The 27,488-nt window shown below is 38.3% G+C and overlaps 2 protein-coding genes across 2 annotated transcripts; one reads left to right on the forward strand and one right to left on the reverse strand.

Annotated features, from left to right (window-relative positions):
- Positions 1-16,532: 16,532 nt before the first annotated feature.
- On the reverse strand, positions 16,533-17,678 carry LOC109576729 (putative olfactory receptor 2W6). Its single transcript, XM_019985367.2, is given in 1 exon segment — positions 16,533-17,678. A coding segment is annotated over 1 exon segment (1,146 nt).
- An 8,823-nt stretch (positions 17,679-26,501) lies between these two features.
- Positions 26,502-27,488, forward strand: LOC109576620 (olfactory receptor 2B2-like). Its single transcript, XM_019985280.2, has one exon. It carries the CDS (start codon positions 26,544-26,546, stop codon positions 27,486-27,488), a length of 945 nt encoding a protein of 314 aa, XP_019840839.2. The 5' UTR covers positions 26,502-26,543.

Genomic DNA, 27,488 nt, shown 5'->3' on the forward strand with positions numbered 1-27,488 from the left:
TAATAGTCAAACATGGCTGCATTCACTCATGTATTTCCCTCTGGATTACAGAGAATCTGAAGGGATTCTAAGGTCATGATGAGGTCAATGAGTACTGTTTAAAACTAGAGCAAGAGGAAGAGTGATTTTCAACTTCTGCTGCTCTTTACACAAGTTGGAAGGAAAACAAGACCCTAGAGATCTCATTATAATGACAGAATTGAACTACTGATAAGCCTGATCTTGTTTTCTCTATGTCCACAGGGATTCAGCTCTTTGAACAGGAGAGCTGATTAACATGGCCTCCCCATGCTGCATGCAGTTATTAAAAAGTTTCAACTGAGTTTCATTATCACTCACAAAATGGAGCAATCTCTAGGGTTACGTCTTAGTGGAGAATCAGTCAGTTAAGGACCAATTGCAGTGGAAAGCTAACATGACTCAGCTCCCATCACTGTTGTGTTCCCTTTGCTTTACAGTTGCCTCTAAGAGCTACTCAGCAGCCCTGAGGATTTACCCAACAACATCATGCACACCATCAAATCTCAACTTTCCCAACATAACTGGAATAATGATCCCTTTGTTTTTAAATGGCATTTTGTTGAGCAAGGATTTAGTTGGAGTTTCTAGGAGACCTATTCTCTGATCAGTGATTTTTTGTTGTTTTTTTGTGCTTAATCTTCAGCAGCAATCTCTATAAAAACTCCTAATATAGAATTGCCCTGGGGATTCATAAACTTTTATTTATCAAATATATTTACAGGCATTGTGAAACGTTGTATTATCTGTCTTTGAGGATTTCATAAGGAAAGTAAGGAGGATGATAAAGAAAAGTTACAACATTGTGCCAAAAGTACCACCCTATGTAAGACAGAGAAAGAGATGAACATTGTGTTATTGACTCTATTGTATTTTTTAATTGCACATTATTTCAAACCTCCACTCCTAGTCCTAGGTTTTCTCACCAGTGAAATAGGAGTGTTACCTGGGTTAGTGTAGGAATGAGGCTTGACCTTGTAATCTTCTGTTATGGGCTTTATGACTTGAAGGACCTTTTAACTTATAGGGTATTGACTAATTCTAGGAAGAGGTATGAAGGTATGAATCTTGATGGGAGGTGTGCTATGAATTCTGCCAACATCAGTTGGAGATTTTTCCCATAAAGAAGGTAGTAGCTGATTTTATTTGGGACAAATAAACAGTGCTTCCAAAATCAGTTCCAATCCTGTCAGAGACCAACAAATAAAAGATGTCTAACAAGCATTTAATTCACCTGATTGATTACTTTGATGACAAGTATCCATTTCTAGAACTGTTTTCCCCTTTTGAGAAAAAGAAATGTGGGCATGATACTTCTCTTAGAAATCTCAGCCTAATAAATGGATAGGGTGGAGGTAAGAGTCTATATCTCTTTATAGGCCTAAGCTAAAGGAAATAAGTTCAGAGATAGGAATCTCTTGGGGTTCATTGGAGATCTCTACTGTGTGAAATTTTTCAGTTCTCTCAGTCAGGGGCTGTTTTATTGTAGTGAGGCTGAGCACCCAGAGTGTGGCTCCAGATCAATTAGGACTAGAAGAGATTCATCCTCAATCAGGAATAATGTTTCTCTAAGATAATGTTTAAGGGGACTTCCCTGGTGGCTCAGCCGGTCAAGATTCTGCCTGCAATACAGGAGACTAAGTTTGATACCTGAATTAAGACGGTCCCATGGAGAAGGAAATGGCAGCCCACTCCAGTATTCTTGCTTTGGAAATCCCATGGACAGATGAGCCTGGTGGGCTACATCCATGGGGTCACAAGAGTTGGACATGACTTCGTGACTAAAGGATTGGGAAGAGCATTTAAAGTTCCTCAGAACACTGTCTTTGAGAACTGGGAGGACTTTGGAAAGGTGGGTAGAGGTCTAAAGTTTGCAAAAGTATTGAATAGCAGAAAGTAGGAGGGTTTAGTTTCACTTAGGAGGCATCGTTTACTGTAATTAAGAATTTTGCTCATCTTCCTTATAGTTGACTCATCTAAAGTGTGAAAAAGCTGCTTTGCCAGATTAACTAAATCTGGATTGGATGCAGTTTCTTACTCTATCCTGGTCCCCTTTTGACAAGACGGGAGAGTCTCAGTTCAGCCTATTAATAAACATAGAGTTAAGAGCTACCTGAGCAGAATGAACATCTAAAGGAATATCAGAATTTTCAATAAAAATGATTTGAAGACCATTATAATATTCATGACCACGTTCATCAGATTTTTGTGTGCAAACCTGCTCCCATCAACAATATTGAAAAAGCCAATCATTTGATGAAGCTGCCTAGCATTTGCCCAAGCCTGAGTATATAAATTAGTGGACTGGTCTCCCAGTTGTAATTCTAGAAACCTTTTGGAATTTTCCCAATTAGTGAGTTTTCATTCAGTGCTAGGCCTGGCCTTCACTGCATAAAAACTAACTGATACTAAGTCAGAGAACTCAGATTGATAGATTTGAATGACTTTATTAAATTCCTCAGCAAATCTGTGAGAATATTTGGTTTCTTTGGGAAAATCCTTGACTTCAGCTCAAATTTGAGGTCTAGTCCTTGGAATATAGGAAACTGTTTAGCTTCTGGACCCTCAGAAGGCTGATGTTTAAAGGGACAGGTTCTGATAATTCAGAGGAAAGGGGAGTGGGGAGAGTTTCCAAGAGAAGGGGAAGTTTTGGTGAGAGAATTATTGTGGGGAACTTGAGGATATAGTAAAGGAACAGGTATCATAAAAGGTAAAGAAGAAAATGATGTCAAAAGTGGAGCTTGAGACAAAGAAGCCAAGCAAGAAGAGCCTGAGCCTTCAGGAGCCATTTTATCTTTCCTTAATCATTTCTTTGCCTTGGTTAATTTTAAAATCTTATTTTGCAAAGGGGTAATTTTAGACTGCAGATTTGAGGGAACCATCAAAATATCAATTAAAGTAACTATTTCATTCAGTTCTGGAAATTTACTGTGCTATCATAGCCCAATTCAGTTTTGAGGAAACTAAGTTTAGGGATTTCAAAAGTCCCCCATAATGACCACTGACATTCCAAATTGCCTTTGTTCATGTCTGTCCATTTAGCTACAAATGAGAAGAAGGAAAGGCCATAGTTGGGCTAGAGTCCCTGCTCAGTTGAGTTCAGTCACTCAGTCGTGTCTGACTCTGTGATCCCCATGGACTATACCACACCAGGCTTTCCTGTCCATCACCAACTCCCAGAGCTTGCTCAAACTCATGTACATTTTCTGTGATGCCATCCAATGATCTCATCCTCTGTTTCTCTCTTCTCCTCCCATCTTCAATCTTTCCCAGTATCAGGGTCTTTTCAAATGAGTCTGTTCTTCACATCAGGTGACCAAAGTACTGGAGTTTCAGCTTTGGCATCAGTCCTTCCAATGAATATTCAAGACTGATTTTCTTTAGGATGGATTGGTTGATCTCCTTGCAGTCCAAGGGACTCTCAAGAGTCTTCTCCAACACTATAGTTCAAAAGCATCAATTCTTTGCCACTCAGCCTTCCTTATAGTCCAGCTCTCACATCAATATTGACTACTGGAAAAACTGTAGCTTTGACTAGATGAACATTTGTCAGCAGGGTAATGTCTCTGCTTTTTAATATGCTGCCTAGGTTTGTCATAGCTTTTCTTCTAAGGAGCAGGCATCTTTTAATTTCATGGATACAGTCATCATCTGCAGTGATTTTGGAGCCCAAGAAAATAGTCTCTACTGTTTCCATTGTTTCCCCATCTACTTGCCATGAAGTGATAGGAGTGGATGCCATGATCTTAGTTTTTTGCATGTACAGTTTTAAGCCAGCTTTGCATTTTCCTCTTTCACTTTCACCAAGGGGCTCGTTAGTTCTTCTTTGCTTACTGCCATAAGGGTGGTGTCATCTGCCTATTGGAGATTACTGATATTTCTCAAGGCAATCTTGATTCCAGCTTGTGCTTCATCCAGCTCAGCATTTCGCATAATATACTCTGCATAGAAGTTAAATACGCAGGGTGACAATATGCTGCCTTGATATACTCCTTTCCCAATTTGGAACCAGTCCATTGTTCCATGTCCAGTTCTAACTGTTGCTTCTTGACCTGCATACAGATTTCTCAGGAGGCAGGTCAGGTGGTCTGGTATTCCCATCTTTTTCAGAATTTTCCACAGTTTGTTGTCATCCACACAGTCAAAGGCTTTGGCATGGTCAATAAAGCAGAAGTAGATGGTTTTCTGGAACTCTCTTACTTTTTCCATGATCCAGTGGATGTTGGCAATTTGATCTCTGGTTCCTCGGCCTTTTCTAAATCCAGCTTGAACATCTGGAAGTTCACAGTTCACATACTGTTGAAGCCTGGCTTGGTGAATTTTGAGGATTATTTTACTACTGTGTGAGATAAGTGCAATTGTGCAGTAGTTTGAGCATTCTTTGGCATTGCCATTCTTTGGGATTGGAATGAAAACTGACCTTTTCCAGTCCTGTGACCACTGCTGAGTTTTCCAAATTTGCTGGCATATTGAGTGCAGCACTTTCACAGCATCATCTTTTAGGATTTGAAATAACTCAACTGGAATTCCATCACCTCCACTAACTTTGTTCATAGCGATGCTTCCTAAGGCCCGCTTGACTTTGCATTCCAGGATATCTGGCTCCAGGTGAGTGAGTGATCATATCGTCATGATTATCTGGGTTGTGAAGGTCTTTTTTGTATAGTTCTTCTGTGTATTCTTGCCACCTCTTCTTAATATCTTCTGCTTCTGTTAGGTCCATACCATTTCTGTCTTTTATTGTGCCCATCTTTGCATGAAATGTTCCCTTAGTGTCACTAATTTTCTTGAAGAGATCTCTAGTCTTTTCCATTCTATTGTTTTCCTCTATTTCTTTGCACTGATCGCTGAGGAAGGCTTTCTTATCTGTCCTTGCTCTTCTTTGGAACTCTGCATTCAAATGGGTATATCTTTCCTTTTCTCCTTTTCCTTTCACTTTTCTTTTCTCAGCTGTTTGTAAGGTTTCCTCAGACAGCCATTTTGCTTTTTTGCATTTCTTTTTCTCGGGGATGCTCTTGATCCCTGTTTCCTGTACAATGTCATGAACCTCCATCCATAGTTCTTCAGGCACTCTATCAGATCTAATCCATTGAATCTATCTGTCACTTCCACTGTATAATCATGCTGCTGCTGCTGCTAAGTCGCTTCAGTCGTGTCCGACTCTGTGCGACCCCACAGACGGCAGCCCGCCAGGCTCCCCTGTCCCTGGGATTCTCCAGGCAAGAACCTGGAGTGGGTTGCCATTTCCTTCTCCAATGCATGAAAGTGAAAAGTGAAAGTGAAGTCACTCAGTCGTGTACGACTCTTAGCGACCCCATGGACTGCAGCCTACCAGGCTCCTAAGTCCATAGGGTTTTCCAGGCAAGAGTACTGGAGTGGGGTGCCATTGCCTTCTCTGTATAATCATGAGGGATTTGATTTAGGTCATACATGAATGGTCTAGTGGTTTTCCCTACTTTCTTCAATTTAAGTCTGAATTTGGCAATAAGGAGTTCATGGTCTGAGACACAGTCAGTTCCTGGTCTTGTTTTTCTGACTGTATAGAGCTTCTCCATCTTTGGCTGCAAAGAATATAATCAATCTGATTTCAGTATTGACCATCTGGTGACGTGCATGTGTAGAGTCTTCTCTTGTGTTGTTGGAAGAGGGTGTTTGCTATGACCAGTGAATTCTCTTGGCAAAACTCTATTAGCCTTTGCCCTGTTTCATTCTGTAGTCCAAGGCCAAACTTGCCTGTTACTCCAGGTGTTTCTTGACTTCCTACTTTTGCATTCCAGTCCCCTATAATGAAAAGGACATCTTTTTGGGGTATTAGTTTGGATGTTAGTAAATCATCTCTAGGCTACTTCTATCTTCCCATGTGGTGCTAGTAAACAACATGCCTGCCAATGCAGGAGACATAAGAGATGCACTTTCAATCCTTGGATCAGGAAAATCCCCTGGAAAAGGACATGGCAACCCACTCCAATATTCTTGCCTGGAGAATCCCATGGACCCAGGGAAGTCTGGTGTGCTGCAGCCCACAGGGTCCCAGAGTCAGACAGGACTGAACTGACTTAGCTCACATGCATTAGGTTACTTATAAGACCTAATATAATGCACATACTATATAAATAGTTGGGCAGCAAATTTAAGTTTGCTTCTTGGAATTTTACATAATTTTTTTTCCAAATATTTTCCATCCTCAGATGCAGAACCAACAGATAAGAAGGAGCAATTATATAAGCCAAAGTCACCAGTACAAATTTTATTCATCCCAAAGTTGTCTACCTTGTTAACACTACCTTAAAATATTTTACTACTATTTTGTTGATATAATGATGTGAATTTAATGATAGGAATGTAAGTTTTGAATTATTATTCAATATGTATTTTAACTTTGCTCCCTTATTCTACAGCTCTCAGGACGTGTTAATGAAAGCTTTTGCTATGCCTGTTGCTATACAAATGTCAATAAAACGAGGTCCGAGATACAGATATAAGTATCAATGTGAAAAAAACGCTCAAATCTTCAAGAGAAAAGACAAGTTTCTTAACATCTATTTAGCATGCTTCCATGTGTTTACATAATCCAATATAATAGTCTATTGTCAGTATTCATGTGTACAAAAATTACCTAGAAGAATACAGAGGCATTAAAGTTGTAACTCTGAAGAATAGGAAAGGGGAGAGTGTAAATCAGACTTTAATATTTAACTTTACTTCTGCTCATTGTATTTTTAATAAAGTATTATAATACCTATCTTAATAAAAATTATTATGTATTATATAGTAACTTTAAATGTCTTACTTGTACTCTGCTTTTTTACTCTGCTTTTTACTATAAGGATCAGTATTTCTTTAGACTTTAATACCATAAGAAAACAAACCTGATATAAATATAGTCTTTACCTCTTAGTAGATCCTTGGTTAACGATCTGGATTACGGTTCTACCCGGAGATTTTCTAAAGGCTGGAGTATGGGAGTGTTGGGCACCTGTTGGTAAAGTTTTAAAAAGTTGCCTGATTATAAGAATTTTGAAAATCAAGACCAATGTGTACCTAAGGATATTTCAATTTATGCTGCTGCTGCTGCTGAGTCGCATCAGTCGTGTCCGACTCTGTGCGACCCCATAGATGGCAGCCCACCAGGCTCCTCTGTCCCTGAGATTCTCCAGGCAAGAATACTGGAGCGGGTTGCCATTTCCTTCTCCAGTGCATGAAAGTGAAAAGTGAAAGTGAAGTAGCTCAGTTGTGTCTGACTCTTAGCGACCCCATGGACTGTAGCCTACCAGGCTCTTCCGTCCATGGGATTTCTCAGGCAAGAGTACTAGAGTGGGGTGCCATTGCCTTCTCCATTTCAATTTATACTGCCTAGTTAAATATAAACCATTATCACCTGCTTTCCTATACACCAGTGACATTGCAACTACTTCATGACTGAGATTCAAGAATTCATAATGGGGAGGTTCAACAAAGTCTTAAAAATTTTTAAAGCTTTTGCTATGGAAAGAGTTTCCAGATAAGAAAGACAAAGGTTGTAATCCCCATCTTGCCACTAAGTCACAACTGGGCAAGATAACAGCTTTGGAAAGCAATTTAATCTTCTGAAACATTGGAATTTACATTCCAAAACTGCTTTCCATTTATATTTCATTTCATTTACATTTATGTTTCTCAAGAAATTACCACGCCTCTGTGAATGTATAAAGTTCTAAATACTTCTTGCTGGAGCATAAGAATACATAATAATTTATTATTAAATTATTATATAATTTTTTTCATACAACATTGTAAGTTAGTTTAGACCAGAGATAGAAGTTTTGTTTGCATTTCACGAGAGATTAATTTGGGCAGAAATTTGAGTTAGAAAGCTCAGAGAGGTCATTTTCTCAAGTTAGTACATACATAAAATCACTGCCGATGGTGATTGCAGCCATGAAATTAAAAGACGCTTACTCCTTGGAAGGAAAGTTGTGACCAACCTAGACAGCATATAAAAAAGCAGAGACATTACTTTACCGACAAAGTTCAGTCCAGTCAAGACTATGGTTTTTCCAGTGGTCATGTATGGATGTGACAGTTGGACTGTGAAGAAAGCTGAGCACAGAAGAATTGATGCTTTTGAACTGTGGTGTTGGAGAAGACTCTTGAGAGTCCCTTGGACTGCAAGGGGATCCAATCAGTCCATCCTAAAGGAGATCAGTCCTGGGTGTTCTTTTTTTTTTTTTTTTTTTTACTTTTAAATTTTATTTTATTTTTAAACTTTACATAATTGTATTAGTTTTGCCAAATATCAAAATGAATCCATCACCGGTATACATGTGCTCCCCATCCTGAACCCTCCTCCCTCCCCATACCATCCTTCTGGGTCGTCCCAGTGCACTAGCCCCAAGCATCCAGTATCGTGCATTGAACCTGGACTGGCATCTCGTTTCATACATGATATCTTACATGTTTCAATGCCATTCTCCAAAATCTTCCCACCCTCTCCCTCTCCCACAGAGTCCATAAGACTGTTCCATACATCAGTGTCTCTTTTGCTGTCTCGTACACAGGGTTATTGTTATCATCTTTCTAAATTCCATATATATGCGTTAGTATACTGTATTGGTGTTTTTCCTTCTGGCTTACTTCACTCTGTATAATAGGCTCCAGTTTCATCCACCTCATTAGAACTGATTCAAATGAATTCTTTTTAATGGCTGAGTAATACTCCACTGTGTATATGTGCCGGGGACCAGCCCCGGCTGAACCAGGGTATTCGAAGGAGAGACGGCGTAGGCGAAGATCAGGAAATAATTGCTTAATTAAATGTTAATTAAGGATATAAAGAGTAATAGAATGAGGATAGCTCAGTAGGAAAATTCAGTGAAGAAAAGAGGCTGAAATAAGGATAGCTCAGTGAGGAAATTCAGTGGAGAAAAGAGGCTGAATAATTCAGCCAGAAGGTAAGAGAAAGAACGACATGGTGAGACCAAGTTTCGGTGAACAAGGCCCACACTTTATTTTCCAAAGTAGTTTTTATACCTTAAGTTATGCATAGAGGATAATGGGGGAAGGGGTAGAGTCATGCAGTAAGCCAGGCTTTCTTCCTGCAAACTTATCATATGCAAAAGTTTAGGTGATTTGCATCATCTTCTGGCCCGGAGGCCTTTTTCTCTAAAGGTGATTATTCTAAAGTCAGGCGCCAGCCTCCAAAAAGCATTAGATAAAGTTGCATTCCTACAGAGCAAAGGTGTGGTGGGCTATAACAAGAAAAAGAATTAATTCAAGGGTCCCAGGTTACAAACATTAAAGCTACTATTTAAACCAATTATATTAATCAATACACTGCCAGGGACACAGCAGGTAAGGGATATGGAGACTTAGCAGCAAACATTGGCCCAACAAGTGAAAATCCCTTCACCAATACAATTTCTAATCAATCTTTTTACTGCTCAAAGGAATCTGTATTTAGACAGTTTAGAACATCTCATGCCTCTCACAGTTTGGAGGCTCTGAGCAATCACATGTGGCCGGAAAAACCTATTCAGGCAGGCTAGAGGACTTCCAAGGGAGTTTGTAGGTTGAAACACTGTCACACCCAGGAATTATTAACTGGAGCTATAAGCTAACTCTTTTTTCAGAGCGGTAGTGGGGGACAGCCCCCCGTAAAGTCAGAGGTGTAGGTGAAAGCACAAAGCAGAAAGTAGGCAGACTCTGGTTTTGGGGGTAGATTGCTCGAGAATTTCCAGGGAGACTCCTGAGGCTTGATCCCGCCTTTGCGTATGCCAAGCCTCCTTCCTCATGACCTTTGCCAGAGGCGGAGCTCGCTCCCCGAATATATGTACCACAGGACTGATGCTAAAGCTGAAACTCCAATACTTTGGCCACCTGATGCAAAGAGTTGACTCATTGGAAAAGACCCTGATGCTGGGAGGGATTGGGGGCAGGAAGAGAAGGGGATGACAGAGGATGAGATGGCTGGATGGTGTCACTGACTCGATGGACTTGAGTTTGGGTAAACTCTGGGAGTGGGTGATGGACAGGGAGGCCTGGTGTGCTGCAGTTCATGCGGTCGCTAAGAGTCGGACACGACTGAGAGACTGAATTGAACTGAACTGAACAGACTGAAGATTAGAATACAAGACTGTTCTACTCTAAAATTTTAATTTTCAGTAGAGATAACAAATATATGCAAAGTAGTGTTATAAACAAATAATGAAATTAAGAGGTTGAGTCAAATTTTTCTAAAATATAATGCTAAAACACTTCATAAGCTGAGCGCTCAGAATACCCAAATTTCAATGTGTTTTACAGAATCATTTTTAGAAAAGTGTTCTACATACCTTCATTTTAAGCACTGGCAATAGGATGATTTGTGTGTCTGTATGTGTCCAAGAACCTTTGAATTCTAATAGCACTAATTAGAAGCATGGGGAGTTAACAGCCTCTTCATAAGCTATTCAGTTATAAAATGGATATGATTAAGTTTGTTCAATCCTTTGTTGCAGTCTTTAAGTGGCAAATTATGAGCTCTCCATTCTGGATTAACTCAGAAAATAGAAGAATAGGAATAAAATCTTTCAGTCAATCAGAATAGATTTTTCCAGCATCTCATTACAAAGTATTATGGTAGTAACTGCTATTTTCAGAATTTTCCTCACCAGATTTGCAAAATAAATGAGGATAGGAAACTTTTTCTGTTAATGTTGGTGTGTGCTCTGGCTTAAGGGAAAGCAGCAATTCTCCTATGTTTAATGGTAATTGATCATGATATCCAATGGGAGGAGACAGGGAGGAGCTAGCTCTCCATGAAGTGGCATTTCGTTTTTAGCTTAGATTTACTCCACAATACCCTTTCTCTAGAGACTGTCTCAACTTTTTCCAAGACAAAAAAGAATGACGATAGAGATTAAAATGCTTTATCAAATGTTTGGATTTTGTGCTATCAAATTGGGAGTTCGTTTTTTTTTTTTTTTTTTTGTAAGCTAAGTTAGTGAAGTCACATAGAAAAGAAAACTGAAATTCTGTCTGAGGTCAATTTCTATATAGTAAACCATAGAAATATTTTTATTACCTATATTTACATAAAGAAGTTTTATTTATTATATCCAAATGTTTGTATCATTTTTTTTCATAGATTCTTATTTAGTATCTGGCATTTCTAGGCTTAGTTAAGAAGCTCTCTTTGGTTTAATCTAGTTTCCTAGATTTGGGGTCAGGGCAACATTTTAAAAATGATTCATATTTTTCTAGTCTCTTCTTTCCAGGATTTATTCTTATATGTTGTGCTATGAGGTTCCAAAAGAATTTTTCGTATGAGTAAACACATGAAAAACATCTGTAATTATGAGAAAAGCTAGTATCTACAATACAAAAAGTTTTTACAATGTCTAAGAAAAAATACAAATAACACAGTTGAAAAATGTCAAATAATATGAACATACAACTCAGAACAGCAAATCTGTATGAGATTTTATATTTCCAAATAATCAGAGAAATATATTAAAGTAATTATGATGATCACTTACTAGACTGAAAAAAAAAATGTAACCAGCAGTAACTCCCAGTCTTAACTTTGCTGAAGGAAAATGGCTACTCTCAGAAATTGCTGAAGGAAAATGGCTACTCTCAGAAATTCTGACTCTCAGAAAGTGTCACTAGATTTTTAGAAATAAATAGGACAGTTAATATCCATCAACCTATCTATCGCATTCACGAAAATTTATCCTATGGATTAAATCAACAGTATATAAAGACAGAGGATGAGATGGCTGGATGGCATCACTGACTCGATGGACGTGAGTTTGAGTGAACTCCGGGAGTTGGTGATGGACAGGGAGGCCTGGCATGCTGCGATTCATGGGGTCGAGCGACTGAACTGAACTGAACTGAAAGACACAGGAACAGGGAGTTTTATTGTAACAATGTTTGAAACAGCCAAAGACAGAGAAAAACTTACTCCCTCGAAGAATTGACTGAATAATAATCTACACCAGTGATTTACCAGCAATATTACTGAGTAAGAAAATAAACATGCAAGAAAGATTAGATGACATAATCTTTCAAAAAGAAAAGTTATTTTGGCTGTGCTGGTCTTTGTTGCTGCCACAAGCTTTTCTCTAGTTGGGGAGAACAGGGGCTACTCTTTTGCGGTGCACGGGCTTCTCCCTACGGTGACTTCTCTTGTTGTAGAGCACGGGTTCTAGAGCACAGACTTCACTAGTTGTGGTAGGGTGGACTCAGGAGTTGCAGCTCCGGGGCTTTAGAGTAGAGGCTCAATAGTTGTGGTGCATGGGCTTAGTGGCTCTGCAGCATGTGGGATCCTCCCGGATCAGGGATCCAACCCATGTCTCCTGAATTGGCAGGAGATTTCTTTACCACTGAGCCTCCAGGCAAGTCCTCAGCATAATCTTAAGTATATAAAAAATGACTGAAATGCTCTAAATATGATTTTAGATATTATATGCCTATATAGGATTATATGCGGAGAAGGCAATGGCACCCCACTCCAGTACTCTTGCCTGGAAAATCCTATGGACTTAGGAGCCTGGTAGGCTGCAGTCCATGGAGTCATGAAGAGTCAGACACGACTGAGTGACTTCACTTTCACTTTTCACTTTCATGCCTTGGAGAAGGAAATGGCAACCCGCTCCAGTGTTCTTGCCTGGAGAATCCCAGGGATGGGGGAGCCTGGTGGGCTGCCATCTATGAGGTCACACAGAGTTGGACACGACTGAAGCTACTTAGCAGCAGCAGCATAGGATTATATGAGAATGAAGAAAATAAAGAGAGACACTTATTAGACGCTTAACATGGACAATCCATAGGGAATAGAGGCTGATATCTGTGGAAGAAGGAAAGCTCATCAAGTAAAACAAGAAAAGGAAAACAAATTAAGATTTAATCCCCCTCAAAATGTATAATAACTCAGGACTTCACAAACCAGTAACAGAGCTCACATCCGAGTGGGCATGAAGGTGAGATTAGTCAGAGGAAAAATGCTCATTTTAGTGTAGAAATTCCTTTTTTGTTTTCACAAATTCTTATAATGAGTAATTTAAAGGAAATAGTAGTTTAAAAAGAAAATAGAAGACCAAACAAATTAGAAAATATGAATATAGACAAGTCTTTATTTTGCTGAACAGACGAAGATAAATAAACCAAAAAATGTCAGTAGTCTTTAAAATAAAAAAATTAAAAATAATGCCCAGCTAACAAGGACCTGGAAATGGGAAAGAATCTGCAGAGTTTAATAATAATAGCAATAATATCTCATTGGTGCTCACTAACCTCAACAACACCCTTTAAAATAGCCACACTTTTATCTTCATTTTGTTGATGTGGAAACTGAGACATAGAGAAGTTAAAACTTTTTAAAATTCACAGAGTATTTTAGAAAACTGGAGATACACTATGAAATGGGTATTTAATTTTATCAAATGATTTGACTGAATGTATAGGTTTTCTTTCGAATTTAAAAAAATTGACATATATCACTGATTTTCAAATGTTATATCACTCTATTCCTGTGATAAACCCTACATGTTGACAATATTTTATACTTTCTATGTAACACTAGATTAAATTTGCTAATGACTGTTTAGGATTTTTGTATGTGTTTTCATGAGCCATCTATCTGTAATTTTCCTTTCTTGTAATGTCTTTGTCAGATTTGTTACCCAAATTATGGTGACCTTATAAAATGAGTCATAAAATTGTATCAGTTATCTATTTTCAGAATAACTGTGTAAGAAATAACCACAAAATCCCAGGGCATACAAAAATAACAAGATGAAAAGTGATCTGATAATCTGATTAATAAGCATTTATTGTCTTCTCATGGCTTTTAATTTAAAATCACAGTGAGTATAAACATGTATATATATATACACACACATACACAAGCATATGTATAATATTTATTTCTCTTGGAGGAAGTTTAAGCACCGTAGCTAAGAGAAAAACAATTGTGCACAATGAATGAATCTTGATGTTCATTTCTACTTGCTCTATGTGAGAGATCAGTCTATAAAGCACAGTTTAGTGAAAGGAAGAATCTATAGAGGATGAAAATGAAACATTTCTATTTTTATTACAGAGAAATTCTGTTATTCCTAGGAGATAGCAGAACAATTAGAATACAGTTGATTATTCCTACTTCATATGTAAATAAGTAAACTAAGTAAACTTTTAAAACTACATTATAAATTAAGTACAAGGTGACTCTGGACCATCATAATGTAATTAAGGACACAGGGAAGTTTTCCCTTTGAGATATGACACTCAATATTCCTTATAATCTATAATAGTGATTCTAAATTTTCCTGAGAAGAGTGCTGTGAAAATTGTTACTTATAGGGGAAAAAAGGGAAAATTTGAAAAGTATTAGGTGAGAATTCCATAGGGAGCTTCCAAAATCGATATATTCATAGAGATTTGTACTCTGTATCTTGATTTCTTGCCTCCACTTCAAGATATTATTGACTCTAGAGTAATGCATATCTAAATAGTATACAGATGAGATAAAAAATTAATTTTTATCATTGTTCAATAGGGGTTGATTCTAAAAGGATATTTTATATATACCCTTAGTCATGAAGATCTCCTGGAGAAGGGCATGGCAACCCACTCCTGTATTCTTGCCTGGAGAATCCCATGGACAGAGGAGCCTGGCAGGTTGCAGTACATTGGGTTGCACAGAGATGGACATGACTGAAGTGACATAGCATGCATGCAACATATAGTATATTTTCATGGCAATAGGACACATACTATAAGTTGTTTTCAGTGAAAGACATGAGAAATGCTAAACCAGGAATATTTATATTCAGTACATGGGCAGCATTAATAATGTCCTTAGTAAATATCATCATGGCTTAGTATCACCTTTCACTTAGTTTATAAATTAGGAAGAATCAATTATATTCTGATTTTTCTACTTCTTATAGGAATAATAAAAATGAAACCTGCAACTCATTTTTATAAGCCATAATTAATCTAAAATAAAAACTAATCTATTTGGACAAAGTATAAGAGTTAGTGCTCAAAATAGGAAAATATTCACTTTATGTCTAAAAATGATATGCTTTGAGAAAAATTTATTAGCTATTTGGCATTTTTCTAGGGCCTCTAGGTGAATCTAAGCTTTCTTAAATATTTTTGGGTGGGCTTAAATGAGAACTTGCTAAACCCATGCTCTATCCAGTTCCTAATGATAACACTGGCCATGCTCCCAAATTTTGGAACCTTAAGCACTTTTCATGAAATTCTAACATCATGTATGTTTTCCTAGGTTATGAGATGGGATTTATCTGATTGACAACATTTCAAGTCTGAAGAAACATGCTTGCCTTTAAGGGTGAAATATATTTTCCTTACAACTGGTGAAAGTGAAAGTGAAGTTGCTCAGTTGTGTCTGACTCTCTGCGACCTCATGGACTGTAGCCTACCAGGCTCCTCTGTCCATGGGGTTTTCTAGGCAAGAGTTCTGGGGTGGTTTGCCATTTCCTTCTCCAGGGGATCTTCCCATCCTAGGGATCGATCCCAGGTCTCCCACATTGTAGGCAGATGCTTTACCGTCTGAGCCACCAGGGAAGAGGTACTGCAATTATTAATGTAACTGTGAAACATTCAGCATCCAGAAAATACCCAATCATAAATATCCCAACAGTTCCCCAGCGTTCATCTTATTGTGGCATTTCGCACTATAAAAGCACACTTGAAATTTCTAGGAATTTTTCTTCACTAATTCTAAGTTCATTCTTTTCACATATATTGAGGACCTGAAAGTGAAAATTAAGTCACTCTGTTCAACTCTTTGCTACTCTATGGGCTGTAGTCTGCCAGACTCCTCCACCCTTGGAAGCAAGAATACTGGAGTGGGTTGCTATTTTCTTCTCCAGAGGATCTTCCCAACCCAGGAATTGAACTAAGGTCTCCTGCATTGCAGGCAGATTCTTTACCATCTGAGCCACCAGGGAATCCCATGTAGTGAAGTTGCTCAGTCGTGTCTGATTCTTTGTGACCCCATGGACTGTAGCCTAACAGGCTTCTCCATCCATGGGATTTTCCAGGCAAGAATACTGGAGTGGGCTGCCATTTCCTTCTCCAGATCTTCCCGACCCAGGGATTGAACCCGGGTCTCCCGCATTATAGGCAGACGCTTTACCGTCTGAGCCACCAGGGAAGTCCCAGGGAATCCCATAATGAAGACTTATTCAGTACAAATCATTGTGTTGGAAGCTGAAATAGGTACAAAAATGCCTGGTGTCTACATTCATGGCTAGTATTTTGCAAATGTAGGTCACTGTCTGATCCTGTATTGGAGACCTCCTAGTGATGAATCCTTGACTTAGAAGGACTTGAGAGAAATACAAGTGATGGTCAGCTAAGGAATTTGCACTTTCTCAACCTAGCCAAACCATTGAATTCCCGCATCTCATTAAGTCCCTTCTCAGTCTGTAATGTCAGAACACTCCTTTATTTGCTAGGTCTGACAGTGTATATAGAAGGTGGATCAAAAGACAGTCCCCAGATTTGATGACTTTTTACTCTACTTCTGCCTCTCCCTTCCCTAGTACCTTCTTCATGGCCTCTTTAACATCTTTGTTTCTCAGTGTATAGATTAGGGGGTTAACACTGGGAGTGACTATTGTGCAGAAAAGAGTAAGGAACTTGCCCTGGTCCTGGGAATAAGTGTTTGCTGGCTGGAGGTACATGTATATAATAGTACCATAGAAGAGAGAGACAACAATGAGGTGGGAGCTACAGGTGTTGAAGGCTTTCTTTCGCCCGGCAGCTGACTTGATCCTTAGCACAGCTCGTGCAATATAACCATAAGAGACGAGGATGAGGATGAGTGGTGCCAGGATGATAAAGATTGCCAAGGCAAATGCCAGTGCCTCAAGGGTCATGGTATCTACACAGGCCATGCCAATTAGTGCTGGCATCTCACAGAGAAAGTGGTCCACCCGCCGGTGCCCACAGCGAGGTAGCATCAACATCTAGGGTGCCATTATGAGAGAATTGCCAAAGCCACTCAACCATGCCACTGAAGCCAGCTGCCCACAGAGACGCGGGTGCATGATAACAGTGTAGTGCAGGGGTTTGCAGACTGCAGCGTAGCGGTCGTATGCCATGACAGCCAGGAGAACACACTCCACCCCTCCCAGAGCCAGGACGAAGTACAGCTGGATGGCACAGCCCAGATAGCTGATGGTCTTATCTGCACCCTGAAGGTTGTAGAGCATCTGAGGGATGGAACCTGTGGTGAAGCACACATCTAGGAATGAGAGGTTGGCCAGAAAGAAATACACCGGTGTGTGCAGCCGGGAATCCACAACTGAAAGCAAGATGATGGTCATGTTGCCAAGAAGAGTCAGCAGATAAAAAGTGAGGACAACCACAAAGAGGATCAGCTCTAGGTGGGGACAATCAGAGGAGCCCACCAGGATGAAGCCTTCAAAAGTACTTGTGTTGTATTGTCCGAAATGGAAGTGAGAGTCAATTCCTAGGTAGGTTGATAAGAGAAGTCCAGGGTCCCAGAGGAGGAGAGAGGGATCTGAAATTCTCAAGGAGGAAAGGACAGAGCTGGTGATTGCGCAACAAAACAATTCGTCTTTCTCAAAGATATGCTTTTCCTTAAACTGAGTACCAATGATTATATAACAACAATGTATCCTGCTTGAGGACATGTTTCTCCTTCTTGAGAACCTTCTAACTAATCTTATCATTTAAATGTTGTGGGAGTGGGTCTGGTGAGACCTTTCTACTGTTAGTTCTAATCTTGTTAATTTTAAGATTTATGTTGTGGGAATGGGTCTGATAAAAATATATAAGTCCTTGATAAGATTAGCAAGTGGGGCACCCTCCGTCCACTGTCTGATGTCTATGTCAGAAGCTTTCTCTGTAAGTTTTTCAGTTTAATAAAACTCTGCTGCACAAAAGTTCTTGAGTGATCAAGCCTGGTTCCTGGTCCTGAAGCTAAATCTTCTTCAGAGATCACAAATCTCACATTGTTCACTGTAAGCTACCTGAAGTATAGCCAAATATAACAATGAGGAATAAGAGAATTTTCCAAGAAGAATATTTTAACTAAGCCTTTATTATTTTAGCATTATTTTTGTTGTTGTTCAGTCAGTAAGTCATGTCTGACTCTTTGCAACTCCATGAACTACAGCATGCCAGGCTTCTCTGTCCTTCACTATCTCAAGGAATTTACTCAAAATCATGTCCATTGAGTCAGTGATGCCATCCAACCATCCAGCCATCTCATCCTCTCATCCAACCATCTTCTCCTCTTGCCCTCAAACTTTCCCAGCATCAGGGTCTTTTCCAATAAGTCAGCTCTTTGCATCAGGTGGCCAAAGTATTGGAGCTTCAGCTTCAGCACCAGTGCTTCCAATGAGTATTCAGGGTTGATTTCCTTTAAGATTGACTGGTTAGATCTTCTTGCTGTCCAAGGAACTCTCAAGAGTCTTCTCCAGCACCACAGTTCAAAATCATTAATTCTTCGGTGCTCAGCCTTCTTTATAGTCCAACTGTCACATCCATACATGACTACTGAAGAAACCGTAGCTTTGACTATATGGACCTTTGTTAGTGAAGTGATGTCTCTACTTTTTAATACAGTATCTAGGTTTGTCATAGTTACTCTTCCAAGGAGCAAACATCTTTTAATTTCATGGCTGCGGTCACTGTCTGCAGTGATTTTGGAGCCCAATAAAATGAAATCTGACACTGTTTCCACATTTTCCCCTTCTATTTGTCATGAAGTGATAGAACCAGATGCCAAGAATTTAGTTTTTTGAATGTTGAGTTTTAAGCCAGCTTTTTCATTCTCCTCTTTCACCTTCATCAAGAGGCTCTTTAATTTCTGCCATTCTGTCTTTCCTTTCTGCCATTAAAGTGATACCATCTGCATATCTGAGGTTGTTGATGTTTCTCCCAGCAATCTTGATTCCATCTTGTGATTCATGCAATCTGTTAAAAAAAAAACACACACAAAAAACTATAAGTACAATTCATACCCTAGTTCAATTTGTCCCCTAACTATCCTCAACCTTACTCCTACTCTTGTGTAGAGAAGTAACCAGTGTCATTAATTTTAAAAACTTTTAAATATACACAAAGTCTCAATTTGTTTCTTTTCTAGCTTTACTTCATGCCCCATCTTCCTCTAGATATTACCTTCTGCCCCTTTCCAGATTATTCAAGCTACTGTTAATTACATAATAATATTAATTAAGAATTAGTCATTCTTATTATTCTTAAAAAAAAAAAACTAGATATTTTCTCATGTAATCTCATGCAGACACACAAAACATAATAAAATCATATTTCAGTGTCTTAAGTTATTGTTTTATAAAAGTAGAACCATGTAATGTATTTGTTTCAGCATTTTTGATTTCCTCATTCAGCAAAACCTCAAGAAAACATCTCCAAGACGTGTTAGTGCTATAATTCCTTGTTTCAGATGAATGAACACTTTCCATTCTGTGAATATATTATCTAGTAAATTTCTTATCAAAAGACCCTATATTTTTCTTTGTCATTGGTTATTAAAACATTTCTGCATTAAATATTATTGTTCATTTGTCCTTTTTAGGGGAATGATTCCTGCAAATAACAGCACTAGATTGAGAGTTTATGTAGTTTTTAGAAACCATTGCCATATTTTCCCCAGGAAAACTTGTGACACTTTGAATTTCCACCAGTAATCTGTGAGTAGCACTTTTCCTTCATTCTCATTGGCAATAAAATTAAATTCTTCTTTTGCTTCCAGTCTGGTGAATATGAAGAGCTTTATCATCATCATTTTAATATCTCTTTCTCTATTTGAGAATTTGGCCACACTTTCTTATATGTCTTGTTTATTTGGATTTGCTATTCTAAATCGCAAAGAGTTGGACACAACTTGGTGACTGAACAACAACAACAAATTGTCTATTCATATAATTGCTTTCCTATTGGGATATTTGTGGGTTTTCCCCATGTTTGTTAAAATCATAATCTTTTTTTCTGAATTATAAATATATGTCTTCTAAATCTACTCACCTGGAAAAGAAATTGAAAAGAACTTGAATAATTAAAATAAAAATATAATATTTTGGCCAGAATAAATACTATAATATAAAACATTTAAATCTTACAAGACAATCTATATAATCGTGAGCTGAAGAAGAACTTGGTTACTCAACCTGGAAATTTTAAAACTCTATAAAAAATATAGAATATATTGGTTCTACATAAATTCTTTAAAACTGCTTTACGTAAAATGTGTTATAAACCAAGTTAAGCAATTTTCTTAAGATAAAATAAATTAAGGTCTATTTTCTGATACCCAAATCAAAGGTTTGGTAGCATAAACTCAGATGGGTTCTCAGCAAATTTACATATAGAATAAAAATTTCTTCCTGAGAGAAATAAGTAAGTCACTTTAGACTGGAAAATGAATTCCAATTCAATAGCAGAAAGTCCAAACTGTCTTTGAAAGATATTTTAGTCCCCTCTGTCATTTTGTTAGACAAAGTTTAGGATTAAGTCCCTGGAGAAAAGGTTTGCTGAGCAAATCAAAGATGAAAGAGGAATGTCTCTTCGTAAAGCTCTCCTCCTTCTCTCTTCCCACTGGGTATGTGGTTAATTGCTATAAACTATGAGGGAAGACTTTTTGCAATTCAGTGTTTGAGATTTCTGCCAGAGACCAAAGCAAATACCAGTATTGATCATCCATTTTGAAAAACTAGTTGGAAAAAAAAATCAAAATAGCAATTCGTGTACTAATTACAAGTGATGCCAGAACACCATTCAGATCAGCTGTAATACTTCATTCTTATCTTCCAGTTAACTCTGAATGGAGACATCATGACTTGCTACATTTTTAGTGTAACTAAAAGAAGCTGAATGAATTTCATCAAATCAGTTATACAACTACATAGCATATGAAGATGACATTTTATCTGTGCACTTTAAATTAGCCCTATTTCGAACTCAAGTCTTTGTGGACATAAAATTGATCTATCGCCAATGTTTAAGATGGAGGTAAGTAGAATATATTTCAAAAAATTACTAAATAAAATGACACTAAAATTTGAGTATTCTAAGCATGCATTTCATGGACTGTTTATATTTCAGATCTCAGCAAAGACCAACAACTTATCTGTTAGGAAAAATCTGATTTTATCCAGCTTCAGCTTCTAAAAACTTTTTTATATATTATGTGTAAGTATATATTTTATATGTGATATAGTTTATATTTTATATCATTATATATTTTAAGTATAAATTACATATGTACATACAAATTATATTATATATTATGTACAAATATGTTCAAATATTTTTTATACAAATATATTTTGAACATATCCGTAAAATCTATGGGAAATAAGAACTTTAGAGCAGGTCGGCTTTAGGTTCTAATCTTTAGTCTGTTATTTACTAGCTCCAGGACCTGAGGAAAGTAATTTCTCTAAAAATATAAATTCAGTTTCTGCCTGAAAGTTTAATCTTTAATAAAATGGAAAAAATTTTTGGCAAATTTCCTCATATTGATGAGCCAACTTACAATGTATTAGCCGTGTGAAAAATTACTCCTATCATTCATCCTTTTGGGCTTCTCTGGTGGCTCAGACAGTAAAGAATCCACCTATAGTGTGGGAGACCTGGGTTTGAGTCCTGGGTTGGGAAGATCCCCTGGAGGAGGGCATGGCAACCCACTCCAGTATACTTGCCTGGAGAATCCCCATGGACAAAGGAGCCTGGTGGGCTACAGTCCATTGGTGGCAAAGAGTCGGACAGGACTGAAGTAACTGGGCAAAGTGCTTTGAGTTCCCACATCACTATCATACTTTGACTAACATTAGCATGTTCATCTTTTTACTCCTGCAAAAATATGGTATCTATGTGGTATTTGGAAGCCTACCTCATAGGGATATGAAATAATTTGAGAAAATGTAACAGTAAACAGTTTTTGTGCTAAAAGAAAAATATCATGCCCATAGTCTTACTGAAGGTAAAACTGATATCCAAAGCTATTTAATAACTTGCTCAGTTATACAATGATTTACTGGCTATTTGGGGACTAAAATTCTTGTTACTTCTATCATCTCAAGGCTCCTTCCATAGTGTAGCTTAAAATGATGCTTCCAAGACTGTTGAACTTTACCTTTTTGAATGTTCAAAGTCAGATATGGGATAAGAGAATTCAGTAGAGAGATGATAGATATAAGATTAATACATCACAGATAAAATTTATTAATATCTCATCAGCAGCTTTCTAAACTTCTCTCCTTCTATCAACTTCCAATAACATCTGTATTAACCCAGTTATATTCCCTTTCTAATCTCCTTGATATCTCTCATAATTCAAATGTTTTCTTCTGCTGCCCTCTTGAATGCTACTCAAAATGAGATAAACAGTATCTTGAGATTCTGGCAATGTATGTTTACTCAAAAGCAGAGGAATCTTCTCAGTGGCCTTTCAGGAATTAGCCACAATTGCAAGCAATTAGTACTCTTGCCTGGAAAATACCATGGATGGAGGAGCCTGGAAGGCTGCAGTCCAGGGGGATGCGAAAAGTCGGACACAACTGAGTGACTTCACTTTCACTTTTCACTTTCATGCATTGGAGAAGGAAATGGCAACCCACTCCAGTGTTCTTGCCTGGAGAATCCCAGGGACAGGGGAGCCTGGTGGGCTGCTGTCTATGGGGTCGCACAGAGTCGGACACGACTGAAGCGACTTAGCAGCAGCAGCAGCAGAGAGATGTCCACAGGTAATACTCAGGAGCCTGTCTGATATAATTTCAGAGAAGCAGATAAGGACTTCCTAGGTTTTTGTTCTTTTGTTTTGTTAATAAACACTTCAGTCCTAACACTGGGGATATGAATCAGAATCAAATTACTTAAAACTTCTAAAATGCAAAAATGATAGCCCAACTACTTAGTCTAAAGATATACTTTCAAGAATGGATAAATATTTGAGGTTACTGTGTGCTTGAAAGACAGGTGAATGTACAAAAAAAAAAAAAAGAGTAAAGCAGAATACAAGAATTCAATGCTCTGAAACCTCCTGTTTTCTCTCCTCATTACTTTCTGGCTCCAACATCTTTATATCTTATTCTGCTCCAGTGCTTTCTGCTGGAGTGATAAATGTTATCCCCTTACTGTGCCCTCATTACAGAACATGAGAGGATATTACATATGACAAGATATGTGAACTAATATATCATATTGATGCAGAAACAGTTTATCATGTTTGTATGTAGCGAATCTCAGAGGGAGAGGGTCAGTTGATTAAATAAATTAACTGATTCCCTCTTCTGTAATCTTCCATAGAGAGGACTTTCTTGACTGAGTTCCAGGAAGTAACATCCTATCTAGGATCAGTCAGGAAAAGACATTGTCCCTGTGAGAGGAGAAAATACATGCAATGTCCTCCATGATGAGATACCTCCTGAGCAATAATATAAGAACTGTGTCACTCTTCAGTATTTCATTTAGAGAGATACTATACCTTATCCAAACAGGAATACTGAGAATGAAAGTGGTTCTATTACCAAACTGTAAGCACAGTAGGAGACAACTCAACAGTCCTGGGTAGACTGGGGAGTGTCATTCACCCCAGTTACATGGACTAGAGGGAATCTGTTCAACACTTGTGCAACTCAAGGAAAGTATGGATTGTGTGAAATCTCTCTACTGATGCCATTTATCCTGTTTTACCTGATTCCTCCATTCCTTGGCAACATTTTTTTTTTTTGCCAAGAAAATACAAAATGCCCCCACACAATCCATCCCTTAGAAAAAAATCCTTGCAGATTCGGACATAATTTTTTAAAAACATGAAGAGTTTAAAAAATTAATTTTCTTGCAAAGATCTGCACCCTAATGGGGATCAAAGTATTAAACCAAAGCAATGCTGGTCTGAGAGTTAAATACAGCAAGTAAATTAGTGTGTGTGTGTGTGTGTGTGTGCACTCAGTCCCTCAGTTGTTTCCAACTTTTTGTGGCCCCATGGACTGTAGCCCACCAGATTCTTCTGCCTGTGGAATTTTAAGTGAGGATTTTTTTTTAATGTTAAAAGAATAATATCTGCTTTTTAAAAATTAGAACAAAAAACAGGTAAATTTATAAATAATTCTGCTTACTCTCCACCATCCCCATTTCTTAGGAGTGACACTTTCTTCTGTATTCTTCAAGGTAATTTTTAATTTATGTATTGGTATCTTTATGTATGTATGTATAAAATACGACTTTTAAAATTGATAGAATCATCATTTTAAAAATGTTCAGTAACTACTTTTTTTCATTTAGAGATATATTTGAATGTCATTTTATGTCTATATCTATGACTATGTTTCTCAAAGTTTTTGTCAAATGAGAGCAAGGCAATTTTTAGGGGACTAGTAGTCCGAGAATAAGAACAAAATTAAAACACACGTTGCTAACATTCAAATGAACCTGAATAATCATGAAAAATTTATATTCTGATATTGATAAAATAATAAAATAATTTAGAGTATCCTGTTAAGATTTCTTCAGGATGAATACATGTTTAGCAGGTGGAACTGACATATCAGCAGTTTTAGGAAATTCAGAGATGCTTTAAGCATCTCAGGAGGGCTTCCTGTGTGGCTCAGAGGTAAAGAATCCGCCTGCAATGCAGGAGACACAGGAGATGCAGATTTGTTCCCTGGGTTGGGAAGATCCCCTGGAGGAGGGCATGGCAACCCACTCTGGTATTGTTGCCTGGAGAATTCTATGGACAGAGGAGCCTGGCAGGCTTACAGCCCATGGCATCGCAAAGAGTCGGACATGACTGAAGTGACTGGGCAAAGTGTCTCAGAGTTCCCACATCACTATCATACTTTGACTAACATAACGGTGTTTCTATGTGCCAGGCACTATGCCAGCCAATATTCACTGAAAAATCACATTTATACTTCACAGCAGGTGGTTACTAGGATCCTTACTTTGAGGGTTGATAGTTTAGGGGCTAAGGAGGAAAAAGGAAGGTGAGTTTTCAACTGGCAGAGTCATCTTTCATTGGTAACCTTAGAAAATTTATAGTTTTATAAACCATAAGTAACTTCTCTCTGAGCAACCTCAGAGACTTTGAAACCCTCTAACTTCTTTCATCCATACTGCTCTGTTTCTAAGGGCCAGGGTCTAGACTAAACAATGTGTGTATATGTTTCATATCAAGACAAGGTAAAAAAGCAGGATTACCTTCACAAGTGAGAACTTGAAGATCAGAGGATAAGAAACATTCCCAGTGTAATGTAACTAATTAGGCAAGGTAGCCTATGAGCCTCGGAGAAGGCAATGGCAAGCTACTCCAGTACTCTTGCCTAGAAAATCCCATGGATGGAGGAGCCTGGTAGGCTGCAGTCCATGGGGTCGCGAAGAGTCGGACACAACTGAGCGATTTCCCTTTCACGTTTCACTTTCATGCATTGGAGAAGGAAATGGCAACCCACTCCAGTGTTCTTGCCTGGAGAATCCCAGGGATGGGGGAGCCTGGTGGGCTGCGGTCTATGGGGTCGCACAGAGTCGGACATGACTGAAACAACTTAGCAGCAGCAGCCTATGAGCCTAAGTCCAGTTCCGTATCATTAAATAATCTTATATGAATTCTGAGCTTCTAAAATAAAAAAAAAAAAATGTCCTCAGTTGTATCCATTATTAGATACTTTCTACATGTTCTTTTTTTTTTTTTTTGGAGGGGGTGAGATTTACACAATTTTAATTAGTTGTAATTTACACAGTTTTTACACAGGGAATCTCATTGGCATTAGGAGAAAATAGATGGCACTAGGGGTAAAGAGTTCACCTGCCTACCCAGAGGGATGGTATGGGGAGGGAGGAGGGAGGAGGGTTCAGGATGGGGAACACATGTATACCTGTGGCGGATTCATTTTGATATTTGGCAAAACTAATACAATTATGTAAAGTTTAAAAATAAAATAAAATAAAATAAAGAGTTCACCTGCCAAAGGAGATGCAGGAGATGTGGGTTTGAGCCCTAGATTGGGAAGATCCCCTGGAGGAGGGCATGGGAACCCACTCCAGTATTCTTGCCTGGACAATCCCAAGGACAGAGGAGCCTGGCGGGCTACAATCCATAAGGTCGCAAAGAGTTGGACATGACTGAAGTGACTTAGCACACTCTCACAGAAAGATTTCAAATGGCAGGAACTGTGTCTATATATATCTAATAGACGGTACCCAGGGTAGAAAGAAGTGAGAACAATGAATTTACAGAATAACAAAAGATCAAATTTTGATATTTTATATAAAATAAATTCTATGAATATAGAAACATGTTACTTTAAATTTTTTGAAATTTATTTTACTAATATATTTAAATAAGAATAGAAACTCTTGAAATACTTAGAAAGATAAATATGTATATTTTTCTCAATATATTTTCACATTATATCATCAGTCTGTAAGTTTATACAAATTGTTAGCAAAATGCTTAAAACTGACAGTAAATAAATGTGCTTGTTAACTTACTTTTTATATTCCAGAGAACCAAGAGCTGACCATTTAACATGAATAGGATCAATGAGAGTGTCCCCCCCCAAGAGTTCATCCTCTTAGGTTTCTCAGATCGACCACGGCTGGAGCTTCCACTCTTTGTGGTGTTCCTGATTTCCTATATCTTGACCATCCTGGGCAATCTAGCAATAATTATTGTGTCCCGTCTGGATTCCAAGCTCCATACCCCCATGTATTTTTTTCTTACCAATCTCTCACTCTTGGACCTTTGCTACACCACAAGTACAGTTCCACAAATGCTGGTAAACATACGCAGCATCAGGAAGGTGATTAGTTATGGCGGCTGTGTGGCACAACTTTTCATTTTCCTGGCTTTGGGTTCCACTGAATGTCTCCTCCTGGCTGTCATGTCCTTTGATAGGTTTGCAGCTATTTGTCGGCCTCTCCACTACTCCGTCATCATGCACCAAAGGCTCTGCCTCCAGCTGGCAGCTATGTCCTGGGTTAGTGGCTTTAGCAACTCAGTATTGCAGTCCACCTTGACCCTGCAGATGCCACTCTGTGGCCACAATGAAGTGGATCACTTCTTCTGTGAAGTTCCTGCTCTGCTCAGGTTGTCATGTGTAGACACAACAGCAAATGAAGCTGAACTATTCTTTATCAGTGTGCTATTCCTTCTAATACCTGTGACACTCATTCTGATATCATATGCTTTTATTGTCCAAGCAGTGTTGAAAATACAATCAGTGGAAGGTCGGCGAAAGGCATTTGGAACATGTGGCTCCCATTTGATAGTGGTGTCACTTTTTTATGGCACTGCTATCTATATGTACCTGCAACCACCATCCCCTGCCTCCAAGGATCGGGGAAAGATGGTATCCCTTTTCTATGGAATCATCACACCCATGTTGAACCCCCTTATATACACACTTAGGAACAAAGATGTAAAGGGCGCATTTAAGAGTCTGATTGCAAAGATTTTCTTAATCAAGAAATAG

This window comes from Bos indicus, chromosome 23 (genome assembly GCF_029378745.1).
Source record: "Bos indicus isolate NIAB-ARS_2022 breed Sahiwal x Tharparkar chromosome 23, NIAB-ARS_B.indTharparkar_mat_pri_1.0, whole genome shotgun sequence".
In the NCBI taxonomy this organism is placed as follows: Eukaryota; Metazoa; Chordata; class Mammalia; order Artiodactyla; family Bovidae; genus Bos; species Bos indicus.